Source organism: Ranitomeya imitator, chromosome 5 (assembly GCF_032444005.1).
Source record: "Ranitomeya imitator isolate aRanImi1 chromosome 5, aRanImi1.pri, whole genome shotgun sequence".
Classification (NCBI taxonomy): Eukaryota; Metazoa; Chordata; class Amphibia; order Anura; family Dendrobatidae; genus Ranitomeya; species Ranitomeya imitator.
Genome location: NC_091286.1, coordinates 173979850 through 174001522, shown reverse-complemented (window position 1 = coordinate 174001522; position 21673 = coordinate 173979850). Strand labels below are relative to the sequence as shown.

Below are 21673 nucleotides of genomic sequence, written 5' to 3'. Positions count from 1 at the left end.
GATATCGCAGGGGCCCGGGTAATCAGCTTTAGTCTACCCAATACCCACGTGACAATGTGATGACCACATGATCGTGACATCACCGCAGGTGCTGCAAGTACACATGCCAGGAGCTCTGTGGGAGGGAATACGGTGAGCAACCTCCCACCCACTGTATGGGTGCTCACTAGTGATGAGTGAGCACTGAAATGCTCGGGTGCTCATTGCTCGGGTGCTCGGCCAGAACAACGAGCCCAATGTAAGTCTATGTGAGACCCGAGTATTTTTACCGCGATCCCCCACGGGGGTATTTTAAGGTCTAAAAGCGTCTGAAAATGATGAAAACACTGCTCAAATGACACAGGAACATCATGGGGATCTCCCCTGGAAGCATTCCTGACTCCTAGTTCACAGCTGTAATCCAATTTTTCCGAGATTCGTGCCATTTTTCCTGGTGCCACAAAAAACAAATGAAAACGAAACCAAAACGGATTTTGCTTTGAAATATGTTAAGGCACATCTTTTACAGGTTAATGACTTGCCTGTAAGGCCAAATATTTAACCCCAGACTGAAAATGTCCTCCCCCACTTAGGCTTAGTTCAGACGCAGCGTTTTTTAAGCATTTTTCAACTTCAACATTGCTTTCAACCACTACAAATGCATTCACTGGGAAATGTAATTGTAACATGCAACAACCCTAGCTGGCCATGTGGTGTGTGACACATAAGCAGACCCATCTTGCTTAATTTATGAAGGAGGGACTCTTAAAGTCACAGAGCCTATTTTTACTGGTGCATCAGGCGGCATTAATCTTATTAAAGGGCCATTATGAAACAGTGGGTCTCCTAAGCTGTTGTAGCCTACGCTGTGAGTGGATGGGCTGCCAAGAATTACGACGCACCACCATACCCCCGTCATGAGATGTCCAGGGGGGACTCCTGGAAGCACACCATTAATCTTTTGAACCCACATACTGGATGGGCCCATGAAAATCCACTTGTATTTTTTAATGGTATGATGGTTCCCTCTTTGCACAATTATTTGCAGGCGAATTTGGCAATTTTATTTGCCTTTTTTAACAGTAAGGTTCAGAAACAGCTTTAAAAAAGGCTAATACTTGCAATACAACGCAATTTTATTGCAAACTACAAAATTCAAGGAATAGTATGATTGAATAGTGTGAGTGCGTACACTTTTGTATATGTTAACATACAAAGGTTAATAAGTGCATATAAGGATTAAATACATTACGTATATATGAAGATTAACTACATATAGTATAGTTAGATCATCACCAAGAGGCTTTTAAACATCATCCGCCTGGAATATCAGAGAAGCAACACCAAGACAGAGAACCCCTGGGAGATTACCTACACTGCATGGACATCCCAATTATGCAGGTATCAGCACACTGTACATGTACAGGTATCCCAGTTTTGGCATCTGTTTTAGTCATGTTTCTCTGGTCTTAAATAGTGATTTACACTATGTAGTCACTCTAGTTTCACCCAGACCTTCAAGTGGCCATTTTTCAAGGTTGGATGAAACTGAGATATCATGGAGTCATCAGACGAAGGGCCATAAACCCCTAGAAAATAAAAGCCACAAGGATTTAGATCAAACCACCACAGGCAGAGTTTCAGTAAACTTTAATGTTTTACAATGACAATCAGCAAACATTTAGAGGCTTAGAACTGTTTGTAAAGTAAATAAACAAACATTTATCAAGATTGTGTAACTATGAGCATTGTATGTCACATCTGTAAATGTTTACAAGCACTGCAGCTATATGATTGAAATACTGTATACCGAATGCATTCAGACAATCTTGTTTACAAATCGCCATTTGTACATTTGAGGCAGCCAAAGTTAAGACTCTCAAGGAGAGAAACTAATATAGTGGCCAAAGAATTAATTTTAATGAACTATTGAGCCAAACTAACAGCATTGCTTTTTCAAATTTATATGAAGTGTATTGTGTACAAAGTTAGCATCCAGGCAACACAAAAAGGAGCTTTTCAAGTGAACTCTTTAAGGTACACAAATGTTATGAAGTGTTTGCCAACAAGGATGTGGTTTCACCAATGTGGGATAGCTTTTTTTAAAATATACTAGTGCCATCACAGCCCCCTTGCCCAAACTTTACCAGCCTATAACAGTACAAAGCACGTTCACCCTGGTGATCTAGTGGGAGAAGACATGAAGCTGGGCTGAGTGTAATCCCCCTGTATGTTTCCTTGCTCCATGTCCTCGTGCTCTGCTTGCAATGCATCCTCTTTAATTGTGAGCAGAGAGGTTTACAGAATGCTGAGAAGTGGGATGGTGATGCTAATTTTGGCGTCATCACCGCTCACCATCTTGGTTCAGCCCTCAAAGTCTTGGAGGATGCTACATATGTCTGACATCCATGTCCACTCCTGAGGTCTTATGTTTGGAGAATGACCTAAAATTCGACAGCCTTGTTGATGTTGGTAGTCAACAACTGCCCTCTTTTGCTCACAAATTCTTTCCAACATATACAACGTAGAGTTCCAGCGCGTGGGGACATCACACAACAGTTGGTGATGTGGAAGCTGAAAACGCTGCTGGAGCACGGCAAGGGCGGCCAAAGCTGTAGCAGACTTTCTAAAATGGGCAGACAGACGGTGTACTTTCACTAACAGATCCAGCATCTCCGGGTAGCTTTTCAGAAAACGTTGAACCACGAGGTTAAACATATGGGCCAAGCAAGGTACGTGTGTGAGCTCACCTTGCCTCAGAGCCACCACAAGGTCACGGCCATTGTCACACAAGACCATGCCTGGCTGTAGGTTCAGCTGTGTCATCCAAACATCTGACTTGATCTTTCAGAGCTTTCCACAACTTCTACCTTGTGCGGTTTGTCACCTATGCAGATTAGCTTCAACACAGCTTGTTGCCGCTTGGCTGAGGCAGTGCTGCAGTGCTTCCTGCTTCGGACTGATGTGTTGATTTCAGAGATGGAGGATGAAGAGGAGGAGGTGCAGGAGCTGTAGACTGTGGGGGCAACCCTGATTAACGTAGGGCCAGCAATCCTTGGCGTGGGGAGGATGTGTTCCATCCCAAGGTCCCACTGGGTTCCGGCTTCCACTATGTTAACCCAGTGTGCCGTCAGTGAGATGTACCATCCCTGCCCACAAGCACTTGTCCACGTGTCCGTGGTTAGGTGGACTTTCCCTGTAACAGCATTGTTTAGGACACGGGTAATGTTGTGGGACAGATGCTGGTGTAATGCCGGTATGGCAAACCGGGAGAAATAGTGGCGAGTGGGCAGCAAGGGCAGGACCGCCGCAATCAGGTTACGGAAAGCTTCCGTCTCAACGAGCCTAAAAGTCAGCATTTCTAGCGCAAGCAGAAGAGAATTATTTGAATTTAGGACTGTGGCCTCTGGGGCATTGGCGGGGTATTTCCGCTTGCGTTCCAAAGACTGGGTAATAGACAATTGAAGACTGTGCTGGGGCAAGAATGTGGACGGGCTTAATGATGGTGCTGCTTGACTGTGGGCCACAACAGGTGCAGGGGTAGAGGTATCTTCACATGCACGGTGTACTGGGCCCCATGATTCATGGAGATATAAAGGGTTGAGCTTTAATACAAGGGAGTTTCATTCATGATAGATAGTCGGGGAAAAACAGCATGAAAAGATCCATTTACAAATTCTTTTAATATATAAATGGTATTGACTTAATTTGCTTTATACATGTTGCTAAGCTCCTCTCTGTGTGGATCATTAAAAATGTCAGCTGCTAACATGGTTTTGAACAGAAGTGACCAGCGGCAGACTTCTCGTTATGCCAATGCAGGTCATTTTGCAGCATACTGGAACTTGTTCTGATCGATTAGCTTTAATAGCTTTTGAGCTATTATTGTTTGATGTTTGAAGACTGATACAAACTTTTGCTTTTTCTTAGATTTTAGCAAAACATTTAATTGATGGATCTCATAATCATTTGCCTGGTATTCTGGGAGACCCAGCCATGGTAAGTATTTATTGCACAAAGCATGGCTAAGGTTTAGTATGTTAAAATGCACAGAGGAGACACAAAATTATTTGAATGAATAACCTTCTGTTCAGTTTCACTATAAGGCATAACTTGTGAAAGTATCAAGAAATATTAGGTAATTCCTTTTTTGTAAGAAAGTTCTTTTGATTCAGAGACATTATATTCATTAACCCCTTCCCGACCCATGACGCCACGTAGGCATCATGAAAGTCGGTGCCAATCCGACCCATGACGCCTATGTGGCGTCATGGAAAGATCGCGTCCCTGCAGGCTGGGTGAAAGGGTTAACTCCCATTTCACCCGATCTGCAGGGACAGGGGGAGTGGTAGTTTAGCCCAGGGGGGGTGGCTTCACCCCCTCGTGGCTACGATCGCTCTGATTGGCTGTTGAAAGTGAAACTGCCAATCAGAGCGATTTGTAATATTTCACCTATTATAACGGGTGAAATATTACAATCCAGCCATGGCCGATGCTGCAATATCATCGGCCATGGCTGGAAATACTAATGTGCCCCCAGCCCACCCCACCGATCGCCCCCCCAGCCCTCCGATCTGGCCGGTACACTGCTCCGGCTCCCCTCTGTCCTGTGCTCCGCTCCCCCCCGTGCTCTTGTCCGCTCCCCCCGTGCTTCAATCACCCCCCCCGTGCTCCAATCACCCCCCCTGCACTCCGATCCACCCCCCTCCGTGCTCCGTTCCACCCCCCCGTGCTCCGTTCTACCCCCACGTGCTCCGATCCCCCCCCCCGATCATACTTACCGATCCTGCCGGGGTCCGTCCGTCTTCTCCCCGGGCGCCGCCATCTTCCAAAATGGCGGGCGCATGCGCAGTGCGCCCGCCGAATCTGCCGGCCGGCAGATTCGTTCCAAAGTGCATTTTGATCACTGAGAGATTATATCTCAGTGATCAAAATAAAAAAAATAATAAATGTCCCCCCCCCCCTTTGTCACCCCCATAGGTAGGGACAATTAAAAAAATAAAGAATTTTTTTTTTCCACTAATGTTAGAATAGGGTTAGGGGTAGGGTTAGGGGTAGGGCTAGGGGTAGGGGTAGGGTTAGGGTTTCGGTATGTGCACACGTATTCTGGTCCTCTGCGGATTTTTCCGCTGCGGATTTGATAAATCCGCAGTGCTAAACCGCGTTTTTTCTGCTCATTTCACTGCGGTTTTACAACTACGATTTTCTATTTGAGCAGTTGTAAAACCGCTGCGGAATCCGCACAAAGAAGTGACATGCTGCGGAATGTAAACCGCTGCGTTTCCGTGCAGTTTTTCCGCAGCATGTGTACAGCGATTTTTGTTTCCCATAGGTTTACATTGAACTGTAAACTCATGGGAAACTGCTGCGGATCCGCAGCGTTTTCCGCAGCGTGTGCACATACCTTTAGAATTAGGCCATGTGCACACGGTGCGGATTTGGCTGCGGATCCGCAGTGGATTGGCCGCTGCGGATTCGCAGCAGTGTTCCATCAGGTGTACAGTACCATGTAAACATATGGAAACCAAATCCGCTGTGCCCATGGTGCGGAAAATACCGCGTGGAAACGCTGCGTTGTATTTTCCGCAGCATGTCAATTCTTTGTGCGGATTCTGCAGCGTTTTACACCTGTTCCTCAATAGGAATCCGCAGGTGAAATCCGCACAAAAAACACTGGAAATCCGCGGAAAATCCGCAGGTAAAACGCAGTGCCTTTTACCCGCGGATTTTTCAAAAATGATGCTGAAAAATCTCACACGAATCCGCAACGTGGGCACATAACCTTAGGGTTAGGGTTTGAATTAGGGTTGTGGTTAGGGGTGTGTTGTGGTTAGGGTTGTGATTAGGGTTATGGCTACAGTTGGGATTAGGGTTAGGGGTGTGTTGGGATTAGGGTTAGGGCTGTGATTAGGGTTATGGCTACAGTTGGGATTAGGGTTAGAGATGTGTTGGGGTTAGGGTTAGGGCTGTGATTAGGGTTATGGCTACAGTTGGAATTAGGGTTGTGGTTAGGGTTAGGGGTGTGTTGGGGTTAGGGTTGTGGTTAGGGGTGTGTTGGGGTTAGGGTTGTGATTAGGGTTATGGCTACAGTTGGGTTTAGGGTTAGGGGTGTGTTGGGGTTAGTGTTGGAGGTAGAATTGAGGGGTTACCACTGTTTAGGCACATCAGGGGTCTCCAAACGCAACATGGCGCCACCATTGATTCCAGCCAATCTCGTATTCAAAAAGTCAAATGGTGCTCCCTCAATTCCGAGCCCTGACGTGTGCCCAAACAGTGGTTTACCCCCACATATGGGGTATCAGTGTACTCAGGACAAACTGCGCAACAATTACTGGGGTCCAATTTCTCCTGATAACCTTGTGAAAATAAAAAAATGCTTGCTAAAACATCATTTTTGAGGAAAGAAAAATGATTTATTATTTTCACGGCTCTATGTTGTAAACGTCTGTGAAGCACTTGGGGGTTCAAAGTGCTCACCACATATCTAGATAAGTTCCTTGGGGGGTCTAGTTTCTAAAATGGGGTCACTTGTGGGGGGTTTCTACTGTTTAGGCACACCAGGGGCTCTGCAAACGCAACGTGACGCCCGCAGACCATTCCATCAAAGTCTGCATTTCAAAACGTCACTACTTCAATTCCGAGCCCCGGCATGTGCCCAAACAGTAGTTTACCCCCACATATGGGGTATCAGCGTACTCAGGAGAAACTGGACAACAACTTTTGGGGTCAAATTTCTCCTGATACCCTTGGGAAAATAAAAAATTGCAGGCTAAAAGATCATTTTTGAGAAAATAATTTTTTATTTTTATTTTCATGGCTCTGCGTTATAAACTTCTGTGAAGCACTTAGGGGTTCAAAGTCCTCACCACACATCTAGATTAGTTCCTTTGGTGGACTAGTTTCCAAAATGGGGTCATTTCTGGGGGATCTCCAATGTTTAGGCACACAGGGGCTCTCCAAACGTGACATGGTGTCCGCTAATGATTGGAGCTAATTTTCCATTTAAAAAGCCAAATGGCGTGCCTTCCCTTCCGAGCCCTGCCGTGCGCCCAAACAGTGGTTTACCCCCACATATGGGGTATCAGCGTACTCAGGACAAATTGTACAACAACTTACGTGGTTCAGTTTCTCCTTTTACCATTGGGAAAATAAAAAAATTGTTGCTAAAAGATAATTTGTGTGACTAAAAAGTTAAATGTTCATTTTTTCCTTCCATGTTGCTTCTGCTGCTGTGAAGCACCTGAAGGGTTAATAAACTTCTGGAATGTGGTTTTGAGTACCTTGAGGGGTGCAGTTTTTAGAATGGTGTCACTTTTGGGTATTTTCAGCCATATAGACCCCTCAAACTGACTTCAAATGTGAGGTGGTCCCTAAAAAAATGGTTTTGTAAATTTCGTTGTAAAAATGAGAAATCGCTGGTCAAATTTTAACCCTTATAACTTCCTAGCAAAAAAAAATTTTGTTTCCAAAATTGTGCTGATGTAAAGTAAACATGTGGGAAATGTTATTTATTAACTATTTTGTGTCACAAAACTCTCTGGTTTAACAGAATAAAAATTCAAAATGTGAAAATTGCGAAATTTTCAAAATTTTCGCCAAATTTCCGTTTTTATCACAAATAAACGCATAATTTATTGACCTAAATTTACCACTAACATGAAGCCCAATATGTCACGAAAAAACAATCTCAGAACCGCTAGGATCCGTTGAAGCGTTCCTGAGTTATTACCTCATAAAGGGACACTGGTCAGAATTGCAAAAAACGGCAAGGTCTTTAAGGTCAAAATAGGCTGGGTCATGAAGAGGTTAATAAGTGGTAATAATTTATTAAATTGGCAAAATTGCAAAGTACTAGTAAAAACAAGAAACTTGCAGTTTACGTGTTATTAAAAATTTTCTCTGTTCTCAATAACAGAGGGATGTTTAATACTATAGTTTACAGTTAATTTCCAAGGTTGCTGGCAAGTTTAGATATGGTCAATTTTCCAGGGAAAGAACACACACTTGCAAGCTGTTTGCTATATCATTTGCAAGTGCTATGTTGAGGCTTGCTGAATTGCTGGTTCCAGACAGGTTTACTGCTCCTGCACTCTTTGATGCTGCAGCGAAAAAACTCTCTATGCTAGCAGCATCATAGATTGCAAAGTTTTGGCTAGCTCAGCCTTTCTGTCAGCCTTGAGTTATCAATCAGCAGCAGCACACCACCCTCTAGCAAATGGGAAGGCAGTGGAGCATTGTGTGCAGAAATGAAGACTGAAAGTGAGACAACCCCTTTAACACACGGTAAATATATCTAATATATAATTGCCTAGAATACTACTTCCTGCAATTTGTGCCAACTTCCGTGGCTTTGTCCGGAGCTAATGTCCGGAGCTAATGTCCGGAGATAAGTGACGTCAACAGTGTCCAGTGTCTGATTGGTTGCCGCCTGCTGCGAGCGACCAATCAGAAACGTGCCGTACTGTGACACACTCCGCCCGCCATTTTGGTGTGATTTTTGAATTTTTACCTCACAGCAAGTTTCTACTGCGTGGAGGCGGGCCCAGTGACGTTGCTCTTCAAGCTCCTGCCGAATTTCGTCAAAAAAATGATAATACCATTTACCAAAACTATATATATTTAGTTGTGAAGTGGTTCAGTGACATTTTCACACCAATTTTGAACTTTTGTTTGGTGTTTTCTCCATATACTGCCTATTATTTTTGTTCTTTCTTACTATTATTTATTAATTGTATTATTCTTACATTTGAATAAATAAAGTATATATGGATTCTAGACTCCCGATTCTTTAGAATCGGGCTGCCATCTAGTTTTAAATAATTGTATTCAAAATTTGCCCTCATGGAAGCCGACATGTATGAGTTATATTCTGTCAAACATTTATTTGTACTTTCTGACAGGAGTTTCTCTGGGACATGTTAAATCATCAGGAAGGTCCAAGAGTGAGAGACCATCTCAGTCATGGAGAATTACAGTTATGTGAATTTCCAAAACAGTTTGCCAATGAGTTACTGGGGTTTTCAATCGTAATTCTTTACAAGCATCTTGAACAAGATTCCTTCGCCAAGGTTAGGAGAAAAGATTGTATTCTTGGTGTGATGTGCAGCACCAGCAATGTTTGACCCCCCTCTGATGTCCACAAGCGTTATAAAAGTAACTTATGTACATATATGGCGCTTTTTGCAGAATTTAGAAATTTGCTGACTTGTCCTTCGACGTATGTTTATATGTAAAAATATCTGTAGAGACGCTGGCGCTGCTACCACTCCTGTGCAACATTTAATCCAGAAGCTTTTCCATAAGGCAAAATAATCAACAGGACAATCAGATCAGGTGGTGCTCAGCCCACAAAAGCAACATATAAACATGTAAAAATGCAAAGAATAGAAAAATTAATGAACAGCACTTTATTCAGTCATTACATGAGAAGCAGAGACAAAAGCAATGAATGAGCAGCAGTTTTGCATAATTTATGCCTCTTATTCTGTGTAACAACGGAATAAAGTGCTGTTTATTCACACACCAGTTGTGAGTGCCGCTCTTTTTTTTTTCTCTTTGCATATTTGCATGTTTATAGAATTATATGTAATAATTTTATATTTCAACATTACATACTGTGTAAAAAAAACACAGTTATAAAGCAGTATGTGTTACTTTTTATATGAAATATTGCACTAATGATTTAAACTTTCTTTTGCACAGGAGGACACAGCAGTATTAAACCCAATAATCGATGCTGTTGAATCATATAGGTCCAGATTTCATCCAATTGCACTAGTTCAAAAGCAGGTGTGTGCTATTTTATTCTAGTATCTATTATTGTATTTATTTATTTTTTATTTATCTTCAGACAGGTCAACAACAGCACATACGTAATATTTAGGCAGATGGTAAACATGTCTATGCATGTTTATGACAATATTATTGATTACACTATGCAGCATAACTACATTTCCTCCTTCCAAAATAATAGATTAACCCCTTCCCGACCTGTGACACAGCGTATGCATCATGAAAGTCGGTGCCAATCCGATCTGTGAGGCATATGCTTTATCATAGAATGATCGCGTCCCTGCAGGTGGGGTGAAAAGGTTAACTCCAATTTCACCTGACCTACAGGGACAGGGGGAGTAGTACTTCAGCCCAGGGGGGGTGGCTTCACCCCCCGTGGCTACGATCACTCTGATTGGCTGTTGAAAGTGAAACAGCCAATCAGAGCAATTTGTAATATTTCACCTATTAAAATTAGTGAAATATTACAATCCAGCCATGGCCGATGCTGCAATATCATCGGCCATGGTTGGAAACCCTGATCTGCCCCCGCCACCGATCTCCTCCCCAGTCCTCCATCCTGTCCTATAATGTGCTCAGCTCCCCTCCATCCTTCTGTCCGCTCCCCTCGTCCACCTGTCCTCTCCTCCCATGCTGCGTTCCACCCCATATGCTCCGATCCCACCCCCTCATACTTACTGAGCCTCTTGGTGTTCGTCCATCTTGTCCATGGGCGCCGCCATCTTCCAAAATGGCGGGCGCATGCGCAGTGTGCTCGTCGAATCTGCCAGCCAGCAGATTCGTTACAGGTACATTTTGATCACTGTGATAGGTTTTATCACAGTGATCAAAATAAAAAAAATAGTAAATAACCCCCCCCCCCCCCCTTTATCACTCCCATAGGTAGGGACAATAATAAAATAAAGAAAATATATTTACTTTTATTTTTCCACTAGGGTTAGGGCTAGGGTTAGGACTAGGGCTAGGGTTAGGGTTAGGGCTAGGGTTAAGGTTAGAATTAGGGTTAGAACTAGGGTTAGGCTATGTGCACACAGTGCGGATTTGGCTGCGGATCCGCAGCAGTTTTCCATCAGGTTTACAGTACTATGTAAACCTATGGAAAACCAAATCCGCTGTGCCCATGGTACGGAAAATACCGCGCGGAAACGCTGCGTTGTATTTTCCGCAGCATGTCAATTCTTTGTGGGGATTCCACAGCGCTTTACACCTGTTCCTCAATAGGAATCCACAGGTGAAATCCGCACAAAAAACACTGGAAATCCACGGTAAATCCGCATGTAAAACGCAGTTTCAAAAATGGTGCGGAAAAATCTCACACAAATCCGCAGCGTGGGCACATAGCCTTAGGGTTAGGGTTGGAATTAGGGCTAGAGTTAGAAATAGGGTTAAGATTAGGCTTGTGGTTAGGGTTATGGTTAGGAGTGTGTTGGGGTTAGGGTTGTGGTTAGGGTTGAGATTAGGGTTAGGGTTGGGATTAAGGTTAGGGTTAGGGTTGGGATTAGGGTTACGGGTGTGTTGGGGTTAGGGTTGTGGTTAGGGGTGTGTTGGGGTTAGAGTTGTGATTAGGGTTATGGCTAGAGTTGGGATTTGGGTTAGGGGTGTGTTGGGGTTAGTGTTGGAGTTAAAATTGAGGGGTTTCCACTGTTTAGGCACATCAGGGGTCTCCAAACGCAACATGGCGCCACCATTGATTCCAGCCAATCTTGCGTTCAAAAAGTCAAATGGTGCTCCCTCCCTTCCGAGCCCCGACGTGGTCCAAACAGTGGTTTACCCCCACATATGGGGTATAAGCGTATTCAGGACAAACTGGGCAACAAATATTGGGGTCCAATTTCTTCTGTTACCCTTCTGAAAATAAAAAAATTGCTTGCTAAAACATAATTTTTGAGGAAAGAAAAATTATTTTTTATTTTCACGGCTCTACGTTGTAAACTTCTGTGAAGCACTTGGGGGTTCAAAGTGCTCACCACACATCTAGATAAGGTCCTTGGGGGGTCTAGTTTCCAAAATTCGGTCACTTGTTGGAGGTTTCTACTGTTTAGGCACATCAGGGACTCTGCAAACGTAACGTGACATCCGCAGAGCATTCCATCAAAGTCGGCCTTTCAAAACGTCACTACTTCCTTTCCGAGCCCCGACATGTGCCCAAACAGTGGTTTACCCCCACATATGGGGTATCAGCGTACTCAGGACAAACTGGGCAACAAATATTGTGGTCCAATTTCTCCTGTTACCCTTGTGAAAGTAAAAAATTGCTTGCTAAAACATAATTTGAGGAAAGAAAAATGACTTTTTATTTTCACAGCTCTTCGTTGTAAACTTCTGTGAAGAACTTGGGGGTTCAAAGTGCTCACCACACATCTAGATAAGTTCTTTGGGGGGTCTACTTTCCAAAATGGGGTCACTTATGGGGGGTTTCTACTGTTTAGGCACATCAGGGGCTCTACAAACGCTTTTACATTACGTATAGGCCAGGAAGCAAGAATGTCAAGGCTGATGCGTTATCCCGTTGTTTTCCAGGGGGTGGGGATAATTGTGAGCCAGGTCCTATACTGCAGAAGGGTGTAATTGTCGCCGCAATTAATTCGGATCTTGAGAGAGAGGTGTTAGAGGCGCAGGGGGACGCCCCAGCAGCCTGTCCTTTAGGTAAACTTTATGTTCCTGCTAATCTTCGTCTTAGGGTCATCAATGAACATCATGATTTGGTTTTGGCCGGCCACCCTGGAAGTAAAGTTACCATGGACCTTCTCACTCGGCGTTTTTGGTGGTCTGGGGTAAATCATGATGTACAGGAATATGTCGCTGCCTGCAGTGTGTGTGTGTCCGTTCCAAGACCCCTCGTACTCGCCCGTCTGGGTCTCTCCAACATCTGGAGATTCCCAATAGACCTTGGACCCATTTGTCAATAGACTTCATCACCGACTTACCGGTTTCTGAGGGTAATACAGTTATTTTAGCCGTAGTTGATAGATTTAGCAAGATGTCACATTTTATTGCCCTTCTCGCGTTACCTAATGCCAAGACTCTGGCACAGAGGAGGTTGTGAGATTGCATGGTGTTCCTTCAGATATTGTCAGACCATGGGGTGCAGTTTATTTCTAAGTTTTGGAGGGCTTTTTGCAGCTGGCTGGGGATTCATTTGTCGTTTTCTTCAGCTTTTCATCCTCAATCCAATGGTCAGACAGAACGTGTAAATCAATATCTTGAAACTTATCTCAGGTGTTTCATTTCAGAAAATCAGGAGGACTGGGTTAAGTACTTACCATTGGCAGAGTTTGCAATAAACAACCGTACTCATGAGTCTACTGGTAAGTCCCCGTTTTTCGAGGCATATGGTTTTCATCCTCAATTCAGTTTGTTTAATAGGAAGGATTCCTCAGGGGTGCCTTTAGAGGAGAGGTTTTCTTCGTCCATCACGTCCGTATGGCAAGGGGTTCTTGATAAATTAAAGAGGATGAGTTCTAGATATAAGAATGCGGCTGATCGGAGACGTATGAAAGGTCCGGACCTATCTGTAGGTGATTGGGTTTGGTTGTCCTCAAAGAATATTAAACTAAGAGATCCCTCGTGAAAATTGGGCCCTATGTTTATTGGCCCTTATAGGATTGTGGCTGTCGTCAATCCTGTTGCATTTCGGCTGGCTTTACCTCAGTCGTTTAGGATCCATAATGTTTTTCATCGCTCCTTACTCAAGAGGTTTGTGGCGTTGCCTAATCCATCACCTTTACCTCCCTCTCTGGTCCTTGTTGATGGAAATCTCGAGTTCCAGATAGCCAGGGCCATGGATTCTCGATTTGTTCGCCGATCTCTACAGTATCTAGTACATTGGAAAGGGTACGGTCCTGAGGAGAGGATGTGGGTACCTGCAGCTGATGTCCATGCAGTTAGGCTAGTCCGGGCATTTCATACAGCTCATCCTGAGAAACCTGGTCCTGAGGTTCCGGAGGTCCCTCGTAGAAGGGGGGGGGGTACTGTCACGGGGCTACCACGACACAGAGGTTCCAGAGAACCGCAGCGCTCTGGGCCTCATTCACACACGATGAACAGAAGCTCTTCTCCTGAATTCTGACCTGGCTGTCTTGTGCCAGCAGGGCAGGAGTTAATCTTTGTTGCCGAGAGCTTGGTCTCTCAGCTGAATTGGTTTTTGTAATATCCTCTCCTATATAGACTCAGCTTTGACTACAACTGTTGTCAGTGATCAGTTCTGCTGCCTGGCTTGAAGTGGAAGGAGCATCGCGTTTGGAGCTTGGAGATTTATCTACAGAGATTGTTGTCTGCTGTTTTGGTTGCATGTTAATCCTGTTTTCCTTTATAGTTTTTTCCCCCCCTCTTCCCTTCTCCATGTTTCTTCTGTGGCTGTGTGAGCATTTGGTGATTTTGAGATTTTAGTTGCCTTGTCTGCATACCCTGTTTACTTGTCATATTAATACACTGGTGCAGTCCTCCTCCTGGGGGGGGGGGAGAGGGGGCCACTGATAGGGTCTGCTCAGGAGGCAGGGACTCCTAACCATTATAGGTACCCCTGAGATAAGGGAAAGCCAGGGCCCCTTTATAGTGGCAGGGACAGGTGTGGGTCCCAGTACGCCGTCCTGCCCCTTTATCGCCATAAACGGCGTGACACTGTAAGACGGACCCCCATTTGGTGCATTCATTTTTTTCCCTATTTTCCTTCTGAAAATTTGGAGGGCGTCTTATGGTCCGGTGCATCTTATAGTCCCAAAAATATGGTACTTAGAAAATTGGTGATGTGTTCAATACTAATTTCATCCGCTGTAATAGTTTCTTTAGTTGTAAAGTAATGGATAGAATACAGGTCCTTCTCAAAAAATTAGCATATAGTGTTAAATTTCATTATTTACCATAATGTAATGATTACAATTAAACTTTCATATATTATAGATTCATTATCCACCAACTGAAATTTGTCAGGTCTTTTATTGTTTTAATACTGATGATTTTGGCATACAACTCCTGATAACCCAAAAAAACCTGTCTCAGTAAATTAGCATATTTCACCCATCCAATCAAATAAAAGTGTTTTTTAATAACAAACAAAAAAAACATCAAATAATAATGTTCAGTTATGCACTCAATACTTGGTCGGGAATCCTTTGGCAGAAATGACTGCTTCAATGCGGCGTGGCATGGAGGCAATCAGCCTGTGACACTGCTGAGATGTTATGGAGGCCCAGGATGCTTCAATAGCGGCCTTAAGCTCATCCAGAGTGTTGGGTCTTGGGTCTCTCAACTTTCTCTTCACAATATCCCACAGATTCTCTATGGGGTTCAGGTCAGGAGAGTTGGCAGGCCAATTGAGCACAGTAATACCATGGTCAGTAAACCATTTACCAGTGGTTTTGGCACTGTGAGCAGGTGCCAGGTCGTGCTGAAAAATGAAATCTTCATCTCCATAAAGCATTTCAGCCGATGGAAGCATGAAGTGCTCCAAAATCTCCTCATAGCTAGCTGCATTGACCCTGCCCTTGATGAAACACAGTGGACCAACACCAGCAGCTGACATGGCACCCCACACCATCACTGACTGTGGGTACTTGACACTGGACTTCAGGCATTTTGGCATTTCCTTCTCCCCAGTCTTCCTCCAGACTCTGGCACCTTGATTTCCGAATGACATGCAAAATTTGCTTTCATCAGAAAAAAGTACTTGGGACCACTTAGCAACAGTCCAGTGCTGCTTCTCTGTAGCCCAGGTCAGGCGCCTCTGCCGCTGTTTATGGTTCAAAAGTGGCTTTACCTGGGGAATGCGGCACCTGTAGCCCATTTCCTGCACACGCCTGTGCACGGTGGCTCTGGATGTTTCCACACCAGACTCAGTCCACTGCTTCCTCAGGTTCCCCAAGGTCTGGAATCGGTCCTTCTCCACAATCTTCCTAAGGGTCCGGTCTCCTCTTCTCGTTGTACAGCGTTTTCTGCCACATTGTTTCCTTCCAACAGACTTACCATTGAGGTGCCTTGATACAGCACTCTGGGAACAGCCTATTTGTTGAGAAATTTCTTTCTGGGTCTTACCCTCTTGCTTGAGGGTGTCAATGATGGCCTTCTTGACATCTGTCAGGTCGCTAGTCTTACCCATGATGGGGGTTTTGAGTAATGAACCAGGCAGGGAGTTTATAAAAGCCTCAGGTATCTTTTGCATGTGTTTAGAGTTAATTAGTTGATTCAGAAGATTAGGGTAATAGGTCGTTTAGAGAACCTTTTCTTGATATGCTAATTTATTGAGACAGGTTTTTTTGGTTATCAGGAGTTGTATGCCAAAATCATCAGTATTAAAACAATAAAAGACCTGACAAATTTCAGTTGGTGGATAATGAATCTATAATATATGAAAGTTTAATTGTAATCATTACATTATGGTAAATAATGAAATTTAACACTATATGCTAATTTTTTGAGAAGGACCTGTATATGATGTCGCTGGAAAGGGATGAGTCTCCCTTTGACTTTAAGGGCTGAGTCCAGCTTAACTTTATTAGCATGTGGCATATCTAGGATTATATTAACCCCTTCCCGTCATGCGCCGAACATGTATTGCTGTCCGTCCCCGCAAACAGTATATGTACGACGCAGCCTCACACTAAGCACCACAGCGATCAGGTGCGGGTGTCAGCTCTGTGTGAGAGCTGACTGTCACGACACAGCTTCCCTGACCCTACCACTAGGGGGCACCCTACCTTGCCCTATTCCACAGCATCTGAGGGTGAAGATGCCAGGGCCTCCACCCTTGCCTTATCTCCTGAGTTAGCCCTCCGACAGTTCTCTTCCCCCACCCAGGGAAGAGGGGCGCTATTGTTGTGCACTGCAGTACACGAACCCAACAAACAAGGCTACACAAACAAGGGTTAACAGAAAACTACAAGCATGCAAAATAGTCAATCACATATAATAGAAGAATGCATCGGGAAGTGGAGGATGAGGAATAAACTAAAGTAGAGAAAGGAAGTTAATTACCTGTCATGATCCCAATGGCAGGGGATCACTAAAGGACAAGCACAGATACAAACAAGCTCTAGGGCAATGGAACCTGAGCTGACCGCGACCCTGAACCTAACACACAAATAAAAGTAGCCGGGGAACGTGCCTACGATGATCCTAGACGTCTCGCTCCAGCCAAAGATCTAACTTCCCCTATTAGAAGAAACACAGACCTCTCTTGCCTCCAGAGAAATACCCCACAGAAATAGCAGCCCCCCACATATAATGACGGTGAAATGAGAGGAAAGCACATACGCAGTATGAAAACAGTTTCAGCAAAATGAGGCCCGCTAAAGCTAGATAGCAGAGGATACAAAAGTGAACTGCGCGGTCAGCGAAAAACCCTTCAAAAAACCATCCTGAAATTACTTGAACTCATGTGCCAACTCATGGTACATGAGGAGCAATTTCAGCCCACTAGAGCAACCAGCAGCAAAGAATCACATATCTGCAGGCTGGACTAAAAAACCAAATAAAGCAAAACACCAAAACAGGAAAATCCAAACTTAGCTTGACCAGAAGGTTCTAGGAGCAGGGAGCAGAGGTAACAAGACACACCGGATACATTGATAACCGGCGAGGAAATGCCAGGAAAGCCAGGTTAAATAGGAAACTCCCATATCCTGATGGAACAGGTGGAACCCAGAGACCCAGGAAAGACAAGTCACCCAGTACCATCAGTAACCACCAGAGGGAGCCCAAAAACAGAACTCACAACAATTACCACACTTACAAACCACACAATAGTCACAGATAATTCCTATAACACTCCTCATATGAAGACCTCTTCCTCCTGAAGATATGCAGCAAATGCAAGCTCTGACATGGATTTACATCAGAGCCCAAATTATAATGGGAAGGGAGTGGCTAACTGGGCTCAGCTTCGAGCTTAGAGTTTTCTAACATGGTGTGATGCAGCGGTAGGACCATATACAGTGAAACGGCAGTGACCCAAGCAAGTTCAAACAAAACGTTCTTTTATTGTGTTCCTTCACACAGTCAATATAGTATACAGCTTCTTCATACAGTCCATTAATAATGCATGGCTATATGACGCAGTCAATACACAGGCCGAACTTCCCTCTGTCCAGTTTCCGGGATGACCGCACGCCGTTAACAAGTCTCTGTACTCACTCAGCGCACTGCACTCTTTATCCTCTGGAGTGCAGCCGGGTACACATAAGACAGCCCAAGACGCAGGGTGTCAGTCTCTCTGGTTCCTTTAGCCTCTGTGTTGCTCCACACAGAGAGAGCTCTGCAGACAACTGCTCTGTCTGCTTCCAAGAACACACTGACACACCTCCCCCACTACTACAGGGCTTTTTAATCAGTCACTGCTTCACTATTCTCATTACAGCCACAGCTGTGTCTGTAGTACGCCCTCATGGCCTCACTACGCTTCCTTGCACATTCTGGAGAGCACATACAGCGCCACCTAGCTGTAACAGGGGTCACCTCACATATCCTCTCCCCCTGTTCATACCTTTGGGGTTGAACATTTGTTACCCCGTAAGGGCGAGAGACAGTGCATCGGTATGCCCCCCCTGACATCCACGCTCACTACATTAAGAAACCAAAGTAGGGACGGGAACCATCGCTCAACGCACGCATCCCTCCCCTTTGCGTTTCTCCTCCATATTTCATTACGGGACCACCCACCCCGATCTCCATTGCAGAAGCCAAACCCTCTTTTCTGATTAACCACAGATTTGGGCCAGTTTTGGGTGGTCTTTACTCTGTTTATTTCAGGTTCACTAACCCCACGGGTCATCCTGTCACCTAAGTATCTGCTTTCGGGCCCCTGGTGCCGCTTCCTCTGTACCCTTACCCGTGTCTCAGTGGCTATATCACGCTAAAACGCCACGGACTGCGCTGGCAACTCTGAGCATATATCTGTACTACGCTGCACCCGAACCATAGCCTCCCGACAATGCTGTCTAGCGAGCACTCTATCAAATTTACTCTGACCCCAGGCCCCTTCCTTGACTGGTGCCAGAGGGTTCCTCGTGCGCACGTCCCCAGTTGCCTCTGCGATCGTACACTCTCGGCTTTTCTCATACCTGCGTCTTTTATATCTGCGTCTCCGAAAGGGACCCTGGATCTGAGCTGTCACAACCTTACCAGGGAACACCTCCAGCCCAGGGTTCAATGGGGTCCCCACAACCTCTACTGCCACAACCTCTAGAGGGAGCCTATAGGGATTACACTCTAATCCTAAATTGGCGACCCCTGTGGCATACCTCTTAGGATCTTTGGGTTCTACGCCCGAAACAACATCTTTAGCTTCTCCTGCCGCTACCTCTAGGGGAAGCCTATCGGGATTACACTCTGTCCCTAGGTTGGCTACCCTTATGGCAGGTATTTCAACATCTTTAGGTTCTGCACCCGGTATAACTTTTTCCATGAGAGGGTTTACCCTGGTCTCCCACAAGGACCAAAACAGGGGAAAATCTCTTCCCAACACAGTCCCATAGGGAAGGGTCTTTGCCACTCCCACCACATGTTTAATGTCTCCACATGGTGTAGAAACATTGACCTCCGTGGTCGGGTACTCCCGGATTTCCCCATGGATACCCATCACCTCCACTTTCTGTCTGTTGGTGTTGTCCACAGCAACGAGGGAATGATGGACCAGAGTCACTTTACTCCCCGTGTCCAGGAGAGCCTCTGTTTGGCACCCATTCACAAGTACCTGGCTGTTATGAGAGGCAATTCAGTATCACAATGGACATGGAGGTCAGAGCACATACAGTGATCTGACAATAACCCAAAATAATAGAACGAGCTCTGAGACGTGGGAACTCTGCAGACCGCAATCCCTGATCCTCTCCAAACACAACTAGAGGCAGCCGTGGATTGCGCCGAACGCTACCTATGCAACTCGGCACAGCCTGAGAAACTAACTAGCCTGAAGATAGAAAAAATAAGCCTACCTTGCCTCAGAGAAACACCCCAAAGGAAAAGGCAGCCCCCCACATATAATGACTGTGAGTAAGATGAAAAGACAAACGTAGGGATGAAATAGATTCAGCAAAGTGAGGCCCGATATTCTAGACAGAACGAGGATAGGAAAGATAACTTTGCGGTCTACACAAAACCCTAAAGAAAACCACGCAAAGGGGCAAAAAGACCCTCCGTACCGAACTAACGGCACGGAGGTACACCCTTTGCGTCCCAGAGCTTCCAGCTAAACAAATAGACAAGCTGGACAGAAAAAATAGCAACAAATAGCAAAGAAGCACTTAGCTATGCAGAGCAGCAGGCCACAGGAATGATCCAGAGAAACACAAGTCCAACACTGGAACATTGACAGGAAGCATGAATCAAAGTATTAGGTGGGGTTAAGTAGAGAAGCACCTAACGACCTCACCAGATCACCTGAGGGAGGAAACTCAGAAGCAGCGGTACCAGTTTCCTCCACAAACGGAAGCTCCCAGAGAGAATCAGCCGAAGTACCACTTGTGACCACAGGAGGGAGCTCTGCCACAGAATTCACAACACCTGGCACAGCTCTGGTTCGCCGCTAGCTGTGCCCCTAGTGGTGATACAGACAAGCTGGGCACACATAGACTTCTGACCAGTGTTCCCACAGTCCATGGGCTTAGATGTTACTGAACAGTTACTAGCCCCATGCCCAGGCTCTGGTGCAACGTCCTAGGTGGACTTATACCGCTCAATCAATTCTATCAGCAGTTCCAGGTGGCCTAGGTCCCTCAGCCCGACCCAACGCTGCATGGCGGCTGGCAGAGCCCTCACCATCCGATCATCCACGATTCTCTCCATCATCTCATACAGAGAACAGAACTCAGGCTGGAGCCACTCCTCCACCAATTGCAACAAGTCACTTGCTTGAGACCTGGCAGACCGAGTCTCTACATAGGACCACTGGTCCACCCAATGATCGCCCCTTACCTTTGGGGTCTCTTCAGGACTCTTCTGTTCACCCTTCACATTAGAGGTCTCCACGTTATATCGTTGAAGCTCTGCTAGCTCCCTCTGCATTGTCTCCTACTGACGCTACTGCTGCTGAAATATCTCTTGCTGGGAATGTTGAAACTGCAGCGTCTCTTGTTGAAGCCTTTGCTGACTGAGCACAACCTGCTCCAAAAGTTCCTCCATTTTTCCAGCTGGGTCAAACTGTACCCTTGCAGGCTTAATCAGTGACATGCAGCACGCTCTGGGTATGCCTCAGTTCACATGGCCCACATTCTTTCCACCATATGTGATGCAGCGGTAGGACCATATACAGTGAAAAGGCAGTGACCCAAGCAAGTTCAAACAAAACGTTCTTTTATTGTGTTCCTTCACACAGTCAATATAGTATACAGTTCTTCATACAGTCCATTAATAATGCATGGCTATATGAAGCAGTCAATACACAGGCCGAACTTCCCTCTGTCCAGTTTCCCTGGGTGACCGCACGCCGTTAACAAGTCTCTGTACTCACTCAGCGCACTGCACTCTTTATCCTCTGGAGTGCAGCCGGGTACACATAAGACAGCCCAAGACGCAGGGTGTGAGTCTCTCTGGTTCCTTTAGCCTCTGTGTTGCTCCACACAGAGAGAGCTCTGCAGACAACTGCTCTGTCTGCTTCCAAGAACACATTGACACACCTCCCCCACTACTACAGGGCTTTTTAATCAGTCACTGCTTCACTATTCTAATTACAGCCACAGCTGTGTCTGTAGTACGCCCTCATGGCCTCACTATGCTTCCTTGCACATTCTCGAGAGCACATACAGCGCCCCCTAGTGGTAACAGGGGTCACTGCCTCACAATGGTCAATTAACCCCCAAAAGAAATAAACACCATTAAAATGAAGAAGTGCTTCTTCTCAGTGCTGGAGTAGGAGCAATCATATGCTGAGGTCTTCTGGCTCCACACTGTCGCGGTAACCCCGTGATACTGA

At 45.3% G+C, this 21673-nt stretch overlaps 1 protein-coding gene and 1 long non-coding RNA gene across 11 annotated transcripts in view; one reads left to right on the top strand and one right to left on the bottom strand.

The window, feature by feature from the left end:
- The window catches only part of LOC138681653 (uncharacterized), a 172457-nt gene that overhangs the window by 40655 nt on the left and 110129 nt on the right, over positions 1-21673 (bottom strand). The window lies entirely within an intron of this gene.
- ERMARD (ER membrane associated RNA degradation) overlaps positions 1-21673 on the top strand; it is a 591898-nt gene that overhangs the window by 484298 nt on the left and 85927 nt on the right. For 8 of the 10 annotated variants that reach the window (XM_069769331.1, XM_069769332.1, XM_069769336.1 and 5 more), the window contains 3 exons: positions 3910-3978; positions 8880-9047; positions 9682-9768. The exons of 1 other annotated variant lie outside the window; for it this stretch is intronic. In XM_069769331.1, coding sequence (XP_069625432.1) covers positions 3910-3978; positions 8880-9047; positions 9682-9768 — 324 coding nt within the window. The remainder of the gene's footprint in view (positions 1-3909; positions 3979-8879; positions 9048-9681; positions 9769-21673) is intronic. One more of the 10 variants, XM_069769334.1, reaches the window with a different exon arrangement.